At 40.5% G+C, this 13,110-nt stretch overlaps 1 protein-coding gene across 1 annotated transcript in view; it reads right to left on the reverse strand.

The window, feature by feature from the left end:
- The window catches only part of LOC149775720 (uncharacterized), a 149,621-nt gene that overhangs the window by 23,760 nt on the left and 112,751 nt on the right, over positions 1-13,110 (reverse strand). The window contains exons 14-16 of the mRNA XM_089944021.1: positions 10,974-11,176; positions 8,682-8,822; positions 5,331-5,460 (exon numbers count right to left, since the gene is read on the reverse strand). Coding sequence (XP_089800147.1) covers positions 5,331-5,460; positions 8,682-8,822; positions 10,974-11,176 — 474 coding nt within the window. The remainder of the gene's footprint in view (positions 1-5,330; positions 5,461-8,681; positions 8,823-10,973; positions 11,177-13,110) is intronic.

Here is a 13,110-nt window from a genome sequence, read left to right on the forward strand (position 1 = left end):
CCTTAACCTCTTAATTATTTTTGGTACCAAAACCGTGGGAGGGTAGGCGAATGCCCACAACCCCTCCTAGCTGATTGACAGAGCATCCACAGCCCAAGCCTCTGGGTCTGGAACCGGAGAGACGAAGGTGGGCAACTTGCAATTCCACCTTGTCGCAAAAAGATCGATCATCGGACGCCCCCAAAGTGTGCAAATCCGAAGAAAGACTGATTGATGGAGTGACCATTCCGTGTGAATGACTTGACCTTTCCTGGATAGAGTGTCGGCCAAGACATTGAGTCTATCGCTAATGTGTCTGATTTGTACGTTGATGTGGAGGTTGTCGCACCAACGTAGAAACTGCCAGATCAGAATGCACAGGTCTGGTGACTTGGTGCCCCCTTGTTCGAGGAGGTAAGTCACCACCACAGAGTTTGTCTGACATAATGAGGACAGTTTTTCCTGAGAGTTGATCCTTCCAGAAATGAAAGGCATTGATGACAGCCCTCATTTCTAAAAGGTTGATGTGGAGAGACCTCTCCTCTGGCTCCCACGTGCCGCTAACTGTAGCGAAGTCCGGCAACAGGTGGGCACCCCAACCGTAGGTACTGGCGTCGGTACATACCGTTATCTCCACTTGGGCATCTCCAGAGGAATCCCCGTGGACAGCCAGCCTGGGTTGTGCCACTGACTCAGGAATGATCGTATCTGGGGCGTGATCATTATTGTTTGATTGAGGGGACTTGAAAAGGGGTGCCACTGTGCCAGTAACGTCATTTGTAAGGGACACATAAAAAGACGGCCAAGCGGGATCAAGTCATCCGCTGCAGCATTGAATAATCTGAGGAGTTGCAAGAATTCTCTTGCTGAAATCCACATCCTGTTGGAAATGGACTCGACGAGTTCGACGATCCGGATTACGCGAGCGCGAGGAAGCCGTACCAGATTCAGATCGGTGAGAAACTCCATACCCAGATGGACAAAACGCTGAGATGGACGGAGATCGGACTTATTCCAGTTCATGAGAAAGCCTAGATGATCTAAAAGTGCTAAAAGATCATTTCTGCCTTTGAGCAGAATAGAACTTACTATATGTTTCTGAAGGATGTCGTTCAAGTACACTGCCATCCCTGTAGATGAAGTCAAGCAGAACAGGGTGACGACGCAATCCATAACCTTGGTAAAAGCCCAAGGGCTGATGTTGAGGCCTAAGGGTAGGACCTGGAACTGACAAACCGCGTCACGGTAAGCGAATCAGAGAAATTTCTGTGACGCGGGGTGGATAGGGACGTGAAAATATGCGCTGGTCATATCTAGACTGACGGCATACTCGTCCCACTGGATGGAAAGACGGATTGATCTCACCGTTTCCATCTTGAATTTCGGTGGTAAAATGTATTGGTTGAGGCGACTCAGGTCGATGATCGGCCTCAACTTGCCGTTTGCCTTCTGGATAAGAAACAGCCTGGAATAAAACCCCGGTGATTGCGGGTTTTTCACAATCGCCCGTTTTTCTATGAGTGACCGTATCTCCTGTTGTAGAAAGGTATCCTTCTCCCGATCGGATGGTACGTCCGTGAAGAGGGGAGAGGAGGACAGGGGATGGGGTTGGATAAATGAAATCCGAAGTCCCTCTGAAATGACCTGGAACACCCAAACGTTCTGAGGAAAAAAGGTGGTCCAGTGGTCCTGAAATTGCAGGAGGCGACCGCCCACAGGTAGGCTGTCCGCGGGTGGTGGAGAGGGTATGTCAATTTTTAGAGTTAGGAGGCTTCAAGACGGAGAAACTTTGTTTCTTACCACCTCTGTATGGTTGTCTCCTATCTTGATTAGACTGTTGTCTCCTGGCATTGGGTTGGGATCTATACTGCACATTTGATTGTAAGGATCCCTTGTCCCTGGTCCGCCAATCATCCCTCCACTGTGGCATGGGCTGATTTTTTCTAAACGCCTGCGAGGGCTGGGTGGCAAGTTGGAGGGGCAGTTCCTGAGCTGCCTGCTTCCAAACTTCTTCAATTTTTCCTCCAAAGAGTAAAGGTGACCCAAATGGAGTCATCCGTAAAGCTAGAGTATGATGGGGCTTGAGCGACGTGGACCGCAGACATGCGTCACGTCGTATCAGGTCTAAGTTGGCAGAAGCAGTCAACGCATTAGCCATGGAATGGTGAGCTGCCCTGTTAATAACCCTAGCAATCTGGGCCGTCGCTTCCCAAGCGTGGTCCTTGTCAGATTTTTCTGCGAGTCGGAAAATGGCTAATGAAGCCAAGTCTAACATTGAAGACGTAGCGACTATGTTCCGGACTAGCTTTGACGTGGCATGGAACACATTTTTGTCCACTCTGTAAAACAGTGGAGCGGACATGTGAACTGCTGCCATATTTTTGTCCAGGGCCGGAAGATCCGTACTGAAGGCGTGTGAATGAGTTTTGTACCAGCGACCCGAGAACGTTGCTGGTATTTGGCTATCTGAAAAGAACGCCTTAGCATTCCCCGGATCACCTATTCGTCCTGATATATGATCGATGATCTCCTTAATTTTGCCGACTGGGGAAGGAGCCGGAAGGATGGCATCTCTTCCTCCCCGTCAAGATCTACTGACGCCTTAACTTTGTAGTCTTGAGTGGCGGTAGGAGGTGGAGGGCATTCTGAAATTGCCAACACCCTATAAATTTCTTCCACTGCCGCCTTGAAGCCAAACTCAGTCCGTTCCATGGTTGGATCTGTGTACGGCTGATTTGCAGGAGTTTCGTCACCCTCACTGTGTGCCGAGTCGTGTTCTGTAATAGCTTGCATTTCTGAATAGAGCATACCAGGTGGCATAGATCCTTAACACTGTCACTAACTCTCCCTTGTGGATAAGCCATGAACATATGGACGGCCGGCCCTGCCAGCTGGTTTGTCTGGCTTGTGGTCAGTCTGAATGTTGGCGACGGTCCTGCTATCACCGGTACCGGCTGCTCCAATGGCCTGGCTGGACGGACAGATTTCTCACTAAAATCTCCGCCATAGTATTGGTATGTTGCCGGCGGTACAGCTTGACGGACGGATTTATCACTAAAATCCCCGTAAGTCATGTTTGGTCAGATCGTTTTACCAATAGGGTCCCCATGCTGGGACAGTTGGATGGCCGGTGACATAGAGGTTGTATAAAGAAATGGATCCGATGGATCCGGTAAAAACCCCATGCGTCCTGACTTACAGGCCCAAAGGCCGTGCTCGGACATGCCAGGGGACTTACGCCCACTGGGCAGCCTAAAATTGTGGGAACATTCCCCCAAAGAGTCAGACAAAGCTGTGTTAGCGAGCGAGGGAAATAAGGGTAATATCTGGCCTGATGTCAATAGCTGCATCGTCGTTTCCTGGAAAAAACGACGCATCTGTTCAAAGTTGGACTGTTGTACCCTGTCAACATTATTTCCCTCCATTGCCGCTGATGTTACTGTGGCTGACGGTGCAAACGATGAACTTTAGGTGGAGGGGGGACCCCAACATCCCCCACAAGGCTCGCAATGGAGGATGTTTTCGGATGTATACTGAGGACATCAATGCTATCTTTCTTCGACTTATTCCGTCTATCCGTCCCTTTTGCTGCCTCCTGGACTACATCAGCCCATGTTTGCTCTGTCCAAGTATTACACATGCTGCATGGTATAGATGATGTACACTTAGTACATACAATACAAGAGTCATGGTTGTCTTCTTTTGCTTTGAACTTTTTGCATTTCATGCATTTGTTTGACATTTCTACTGAAACGACACAAGAAAAGAAAACAAAACACAAATTAGCAATTCAGCATGTTATTAATTCGCTAATACCGCAACCATTACTAACGGAGTAAGCGAAATTAGTCAGAGTCGTGTTAACTCTAAATTAACAACACGAGTTCCGTGATAGCGTGTGTAACATGGTCTTCAGTAAATGAAATCCGTAAGGGTGACAAAGTCACTCAATTTTGAGAAAAATTGTTAAAATAATGTATACAACCTGTAGAAGAATGATTGTCCAACGCAATAAATCCAAATTTAACTTCGGATGGTCCAATTTAACACTAAGATGGCTTGGAGGTATAATGTACGTGTTATCCGTACAAGCGAAGCTTAAAAACTAGTGACACCTGGCGGTGGCAAAGGGAGGTAAGGGGCAAGAGTTATTGCCCTTTGGTCTATATGAGATAGACCGAAAAGACAAATTTTCGTCTTTTAGTAGGGCTGGATTCGAGAGGTAGCAGGCTTATATCCCTAACGTTAATGTGATTGGGGAATGTATTTGAAGGAGAAACAGGAAATGGTCTATATGACTCCCTTGTACCTAAATACTCATCAGTTTATTCACTGTTTCTGATGTTAAAAGCAGTGTCAATTTTGTTTTGTGAAATAAATTCCCTCTCACAATCTGCTGTTTGTAATTGGAAAACCACTTCAATTTTGGCCAATTTAAACAAATTTGGGAGCTGGTCTTCATGATATTCAAATATAATTTTCCACAAATTTTGTCCCTAGGATATTTCTGTTGTAGGATCAAATTTGTTGCAAAGCTGTATTCAGCTATTGTTGCCACCTTTGAAGAACACAGGTTAACCTGTACAACCATTTTAATGGGTAAATAGATTAACTTCCTTAAATTATCAATAGAAATCATGTAACATCCTTCTTTATTGGTTCTTTCCTTAAGCAGTTTTAAGTAATCAACCAGATGTGTTGGAATTTTGGTTCCTTATCTTCCATTTTCTCAGCCTCTGGTTCCATGTGATGTGGACAAGGTGCTGACTATTCACTGGTTTGTGCAACATCCTCACTTTAAGTTGGTGTTGGTGTTGTTGGTTTAATGCCATTTTTCAGCACAAGATAGGCTATACATGGTGGCCAGTATTAATGGTGGAGGAAGAACCCGGGAAATCCTCGGAAAGAACCCACTGATCCAGGAGAAGCTACTGGCAAGCTTTCTCACATACCCACATCGGCCGAATCCGAGACTCGAACCTACGCAGACAGAGGTGAGATGACAATGATCCATAACGGAGAGCGCTTTAGACCACTCGGGGCCCCCACTTTAAGTTGGAATGTGAGAGTTTTCCTCTTGCTCTACAGTATCATCCTTAGAAGATGATCTTATCATGAAGAACTCAGTTATCTTCCATTTTGACATTCAAAAACTCACTGCTTGTTATGCTGTATATAATTCTGTTATGGCTGATCAATGGATTAGTTATACCCCTTTAGGAAACAAATCAGAAACTCTATCTTACCTTTGAAAAGATAAGGAACAACAATGCGTTAAGTTGGAAATGGTTTGCATTGGATTAATGCCAACGGATTAATTCAGATTGAAAAGTATCAAGCACAGAACTTACTTGGAAGCCAAATTGGTCCTCTCCAATTGCTGTTTCCACCAAACAGCTTTGACTGTGATTCTGCAGGCTCATAACGGACACTGTAGTGTGTGTTGTTCATGTTCAGAATGAAAGGATGATCCTTGTGAAACTGAAAAATAAAAATGATTTTTTTTTTATTAACTTATAAAATCAAACAAAATTTTCCACATAAATTATACATATTGTGGGGTTTTATGTCAGTTCTTGTGAAATGCTACACATGTGGTAATTTCACAGAATTAGAAACAGGTCTTTGCAAAAGAGGGGGAACTCTGTCTCCCTCTTCTAAAAATGGGGAGAATTGTGAAAATGTAAGGATGTGGCAGTGAGATACCTAGTAATATAAAACTGATTGATGGAGTCTGAAGAATTTGAATTTTGATCATATGACTACACTAGGCAAGTCAATGCTGATGTTCTGGACTCCACCAGATAAATCAATGATGTCAATTCATATGTTCTTGATCTCTACTAGTCAATGCTGATGTTCTGAATTAATATTAAATCTTATCGCAGTAGTAAATGGATATTTATTTTACTGATTAATGATACACTCTGCATGCAACACCTCCATTACCCCCTTCTACCAATTTGAATTAATTTTAATCACGCGTACATTTTCAACCGTGATTTTTGAAATCTGGTTTCACATGTACATTGCTTAGTGAGCTTGTGAAGTGTCACTTGCTTATGCTTATTTGCCATTGGAGAGTAAATTATTGTCACTATCTTGCCATTTACAAAGGAGTCAGTGATCCACTTCAGACCTATTCCTGAATACAGATCAGTACAATATCAATGCAAGTTTCTCAAGCGGACCATGCCAAGATTGCAACTGTACAACCCCTCTACATAAATGCTACAGCATGCATGTGCAATAATGTAACAATCTTACTTTATTTTTCATGGAATTAAATTATCATTGCTGAATTCTGCTATTCTTCTACTTAAATTCTTGAGGATTTGTGTAGATACAATTAAACATGTGCAGGAGCAGAACTGTTTTTGCATGATTTCTCCAACCATTCAAGTATTTTCTTTGTGAAAGTAAGTCATGGAAAGGTATTTCAGGAGTAAAATATACTTCTTGACAATACAATGAAGAAAAAAGGTTTATAAACCAAGAAACTGATTCCCCATGAGCAGAAGCCTGTTCTTAGCAAAAAAAGGAGGAGCTGTCATGAGTGCAATAGAAACTATTAAGGCTAAACTGCAGATGATATGAAGTGTGTCACAGACATTATAAACACTGGGTCAACAGTTGTTTAATTGAACCATATCAGAAACCACAGTAGATTCCATTTCAGGCACTGGAGAAGGCCTTTTGTCAAAATAAATCAAAGTTTGCGAGAAAGTGAGAAAGGTCTTTTTTGTTTTGGCCTCCATTCCATGTCAGAGATCATGTAATAGTAACTGTTGATCATGATTGAAAGGTGGGACTGAGCTATTTATGATAAGGAGGATATTAATCCTAACTGCTGGGTTGTTTTTTAATGATGCTCGTTTCCAACTGACAGATTTGCACATTGCACATGCTGCATTGCATCAGAACAACATGCCTTTTGAGCCAAATCCATATAACTGCTGCAATAACAGTATTTAAGTCCTGATTTGGGGTGAAACTGTACCAATGATGCATATCTGCACGTCGGATTGGTGTGAATAAAACTGTACCAATGATGCATGTCTGCATGTCAGATTGGTGTGAATAAAACTGTATCAATGATGCATATCTGCATGTCAGATTGGTGTAAGTAAAACTGTACCAATGATGCATGTCTGCATGTCAGATTGGTGTGAATAAAACTGTGCCAATGATACATGTCTGCATGTCAGATTGGTGTAAGTAAAACTGTACCAATGATGCATATCTGCATGTCAGATTGGTGTGAATAAAACTGTATCAATGATGCATATCTGCACGTCAGACTGGTGTGAGTAAAACTTTACCAATGATGCATATCTGCATGTCAGACTGGTGCGAGTAAAACTTCACCAATGATGCATATCTGCACGTCAGATTGATGTGAGTAAAACTTTACCAATGATGCATATCTGCATGTCAGATTGGTGTGAGTAAAACTTTACCAATGATGCATATCTGCATGTCAGATTAGTGTGAGTAAAACTGTACCAATAATGCATATCTGCATGTCAGATTTGTGCGAGTAAAACTGTAACAAGATTTTCACAACACCCATCATGGCAGCCTTACAGGATGTATTATCAGCACCATTTTCATTTAGGATGAATTAGGTATCACAAGAAGCATATTGCCGATGTTGCTGTTTTGGATTTAATACCATTTCCCAGAAAAATATAGACCTTTATTTTCTGGGACAAATCACATAAGCAAATAAATTTGAGATATTGTCACAGAACAATTGTCCGTGTATACAATATTTATTATAACATTTGACTGAATATTAAAAAAAATTAATGAATGACCACTTTTCCTTGTACTCTTTCCTGAATATCTGGACATTTCTACAACAGGTTTCTTGGTTAGATCATTATTAACTTTCAATTTCTTATCAGAAGTTTCCTCATCTGAATCATAAGAAGTCTTTCAGTGAAAACCCCATGTTGATAAGACCTTTCAGTAGTAGTGACAATAACATTTTCAAGATGGCTGCCATGGTTGTCATATTGTACGCATCAGATCTGCACCATTTTCATTTAGGACCAAATGGACATCATAAGAAGTATTTTAATGAAAACTTCATATTTATATGACCATCCATTCAGAAGGAGTAGCAATAACAAGATCTTCAAGATGACTAACTTTCAAAATGGCTACTGTGATTGCCCCATAATCATTTAGAACCAATCAGACATCAAAAGAAGTCTTTAAATGAAAACTGCATGTGGATATGAGCATCCATTCAGGTTCAGTAGTGATAACAAAATTTCTTAGATGGCTGCTATGGTGGCGATATTGAATGTACAAGCAACATCATTTTCATTGCCTAACAAAATTTTCATTGCTTTTAACATCATTTTCACTGCCTCTGTCTGACATTTCAAAGCTATGTACAGAATACACAATAGTCTAACACCTCAGCAGTGCCATGAAAGCCTGCAATGTCACTATATCTTTTCTCACGGCTTAATATTTTTATAACCAAAACAAACTGTTCAAATGATTCTGAAGCTTGACAAATATTTTTCAGAAGCATTTACTTCCAAACATAAGAACTGAACTTTGTTTTGTCATGCAATGCAACAGATCATTCATTGTAAATTTTGTTGGTTGATAAGTACAACTAACCATGAAAAACATTAACAACTTTATCATACACCACCTAATATTTCTCTTTCACAACAGACCTTGGACAAGGACCGAATTCCATATGGGGACAAAAACTCATCCTCATCTAGGATGATCTTCAACACTTTGATCAGCTTTTTCTTGTTGACCACTGAGAGCAAGAGAGCTTCCTCCCTTTGACCTGAACACATGAAAGAAATCTGAAATAGAAAATAGGCATCAAAAGAATTAACTATCTCCTTCCAACAGAACAGAGATATTTATAACCAATGGGATTCTAGGTACATATGACAAAAGTGATTTTAGTGTGGGAAAAGGTAAAAATATATAGCAGTACCTTGTAAAATTAATTTAATTTTGCAACTGCATATCCAGAATACTGAACCACTGATCTAGCAAGGACTTATCTAAAACTAATAGAAACTGAATGCAGGAACATTAAGGAAAATTGAACTTGTCATGTGGAATCTACAATGACAATATGAACTCCAGCAAACCTTAACTGTTGAAACCTGGACTTAATACAAGAGACATGCCCATGTACAGACTATAGTCTGTGCAAGCACTATGATTTTTCACCCTCTGGCCTTAAAGTCAATAAGGAACTGCTCCTATCCAAGTATAACATAACTGCTAAGTTTCATAAAAAAATCTCGCCAACATGTGCATCTTCTATTATAGAGTAAGTTTCACTGCAGTTAATCTGTTGAGACTAGTTGCATCCAAAAAATTCTGTCATACACTGTATCCAGCTGTAAGTAAAGAAGCCAATAAGTCATAAATACGGAGCATAATGATGTGTCAATATGTGCATCGTTAAATGATGACCATAATATAGACAAAGATTCATAACAAATCATTAAGGACATGATGCTGCTCGCCTTGGTAGATACATCATTTGTAAAATTTGAAAGCCATCTATGCCAGAATGCTTTTTCAAGTTTGGCAACATTCTGAAAAGTTGATTTTAAAAATGGAAATCATTTGAAGTTTTTTTCTATATTTAGCAACATTGGCCATATTTCGTAGCAAATCAGCATAATGTAAAACTTAATCTGAAAGACTTTCATGGAAAGATTGCTTTTGGTAAATTTGGTCAAATTATGTTGAATGGTTCAAAGCATCAAACCAAGCCAAAAAAAGTCCGTTCCGCAGTCCTGGAGAGCAAGTCATTTAAGGTTTTTTAATGGGTAACAGCATCCAATGCTGATGCTGATTGGCATCATCTGTACCAATTTAAAAACCTTCAATGCCTAAATGCTCTGCCAACTTTGGTCAAAATAAGTCCAGTGGTTTCTGACAGGCTGACAGACACATGATGTACACAGGACCATGCTATCAGTCTTATATCCAGGTGAGCTAAAATGCAGGTGACAAAAGGCATCTTATTCATATATGTGTACAGAATAGGGTGAATCCAACCAATGTAAATGTCTGATTTGCACCAGGGACCTGGTTTCTGACATATACAGACCTGCCAACCCTGATGAGTCCATCTCAGCAAGGAAGTTCATTTTTTTCCATAAGACTGACTAGTTTTCAGTAATGTGTAATAAAATATCAAGAACTGCTATTGTATGGTACCCGCTGTTGTAAAACTGGAAAACATAAATTAAAGGTTTGACACAGCGACGATAAACATTATGTTCAACTGAAAAGGTTGTAAAGTAAGCATAGACTTTATTTACCATTAGTACAGTTGCACAAATGTTAGTTCCTAAGCCCTATGCAACTCAATGGCCTGTTGCTATCTGCCAACTTGACTTAATTCCTGGAAATTCTTTTTACATGATGACCGCAAACATATCTCCCACCACGAGACATACTCAAACTGGCACGTGATATCCAATAAACGTAATGGTGTCCTTTCCAGCTTTTATTCACAAGAATCTGAATACTCATTTTTATTCTTGTGTTGATTATTAGCACTTATCTAGAAGCTTATTTTCCCTTTCATTTTAAACATGCATCACTTTCTGGATGCCATTTTAAAAAAATTATATAATCAACAGTTTGATCAAGCAGACACTACGCATGAACAAACAGGTGCAGTTTAAAGCATCTAGGGTGCTGCTGTAAGATTAGTCTGGTTCCCTGGCTAATTTCACTAATTCTAATATGAAACCTGGATCCAAATCAAACATGGATCAACCAATTTTAGTTTTTGCTTGTATGTGGTAAGTCCATACTTTAAGGGTAATTTTCATAAGACTTATGGCAAAATCGTAAGAGTTGGCAGGTCTGCCATGCAGACAAATAAACGTGGGAAAAATTCTGTCATTCTAACCTCTACTACATTTCTTTACACATACTCCTGCTGCCTTTTTTTATTCCTTGCATAATAAACCTACTGATTTCACAAGATCTTTTCTGTTCTCCAGGAACCACTTTGTCCTTTTGTAGAAGCCTGGATGGTGCTTCATATCTGATTCCCTCAACACCAGGGTGCAGAATAATGGTACCAGTCCCACCATGGATTTGATTTTCAATGGCTGAGATTGATGATTGTTCCTCACATGATCGTAGTAGAACTCATCTTCCTCGTTATACAGACCTGCATGAAACAGTTAAGAAGACACGTATCAGCTATAGGCAACAACAGTTCCACGAATGGTATATATGTGCTCAACCCGTGATTAAGAGTCTACTGTACTGGCACTAACAAAGATAGACCTAGGGATTAATGAATAATGGATACCTTTGGTAAGGTAATGTGGTCTTGAACTTAACTTAATTTGCAGAAATCATTATTTTCCTCTTCCCATAACCATGATCTCTGATCCTTAGACTCCAGAATCAAAAGTTTTCCCTACCAGCCTATCTATATGTTATGCACAATGTTTGGTCTAGGATCTTGTTATTGAACAAAAAAAGTTATTCACAAACTAATTGTTCTGTGTAACAAAATGCCGTTGACACTGTGCCTTTTGGTTCCCGAATCAATGCGGCTCTTCCATGCCTCATCTAACACAAACAAGACCACAAAGTACATGACTCAACACAAACAAGACCACAAAGTACATGACTCAACACAAACAAGACCACAAAGTACATGACCCAACACAAACAAAACCACAAAGTACATGACCTAACACAAACAAGGCCACAAAGTACATGACTCAACACAAACAAAACCACAAAGTGCATGACCCAACACAAACAAGACCACAAAGTGCATGACTCAACACAAACAAGACCACAAAGTACATGACCCAACACAAACAAGACCACAAAGTACATGACTCAACACAAACAAAACCACAAAGTACATGACCCAACACAAACAAGACCACAAAGTACATGACTCAACACAAACAAAACCACAAAGTGCATGACCCAACACAAACAAGACCACAAAAATCATGACCCAACACAAACAAGACCACAAAGTACATGACTCAACACAAACAAGACCACAAAGTACATGACCCAACACAAACAAGACCACAAAGTACATGACCCAACACAAACAAGACCACAAAGTACATGACTCAACACAAACAAGACCACAAAGTACATGACTCAACACAAACAAGACCACAAAGTACATGACCCAACACAAACAAGACCACAAAGTACATGGCCCAACACAAACAAGACCACAAAGTACATGACTCAACACAAACAAAACCACAAAGTGCATGACCCAACACAAACAAGACCACAAAGTACATGACCCAAAACAAACAAAACCACAAAGTACATGACCTAACACAAACAAGACCACAAAGTACATGACCCAACACAAACAAGGCCACAAGGTACATGACTCAACACAAACAAGACCACAAAGTACATGACCTAACACAAACAAGACCACAAAGTACATGACCCAACACAAACAAGACCACAAAGTGCATGACCCAACACAAACAAGACCACAAAGTACATGACCCAACACAAACAAAACCACAAAGTACATGACCTAACACAAACAAGACCACAAAGTACATGACCTAACACAAACAAGACCACAAAGTACATGACCCAACACAAACAAGACCACAAAGTGCATGACCCAACACAAACAAGACCACAAAGTACATGACCCAACACAAACACAACCACATGACCCAACTCAAACACAACCACAAAGTACATGACCCAACACAAACAAGACCACAAAGTACATGACCCAACACAAACAAGACCACAAAGTACATGAACCAACACAAACAAGACCACAAAGTACATGACTCAACACAAACAAGACCACAAAGTACATGACTCAACACAAACAAGACCACAAAGTACATGACCCAACACAAACAAGACCACAAAGTACATGACCCAACACAAACAAGACCACAAAGTACATGACCCAAAACAAACAAAACCACAAAGTACATGACCTAACACAAACAAGACCACAAAGTACATGACCCAACACAAACAAGGCCACAAGGTACATGACTCAACACAAACAAAACCACAAAGTACATGACCTAACACAAACAAGACCACAAAGTACATGACCCAACACAAACA

This window comes from Sinohyriopsis cumingii, chromosome 19, assembly GCF_028554795.1.
Source record: "Sinohyriopsis cumingii isolate HCF-2022 chromosome 19, ASM2855479v2, whole genome shotgun sequence".
In the NCBI taxonomy this organism is placed as follows: Eukaryota; Metazoa; Mollusca; class Bivalvia; order Unionida; family Unionidae; genus Sinohyriopsis; species Sinohyriopsis cumingii.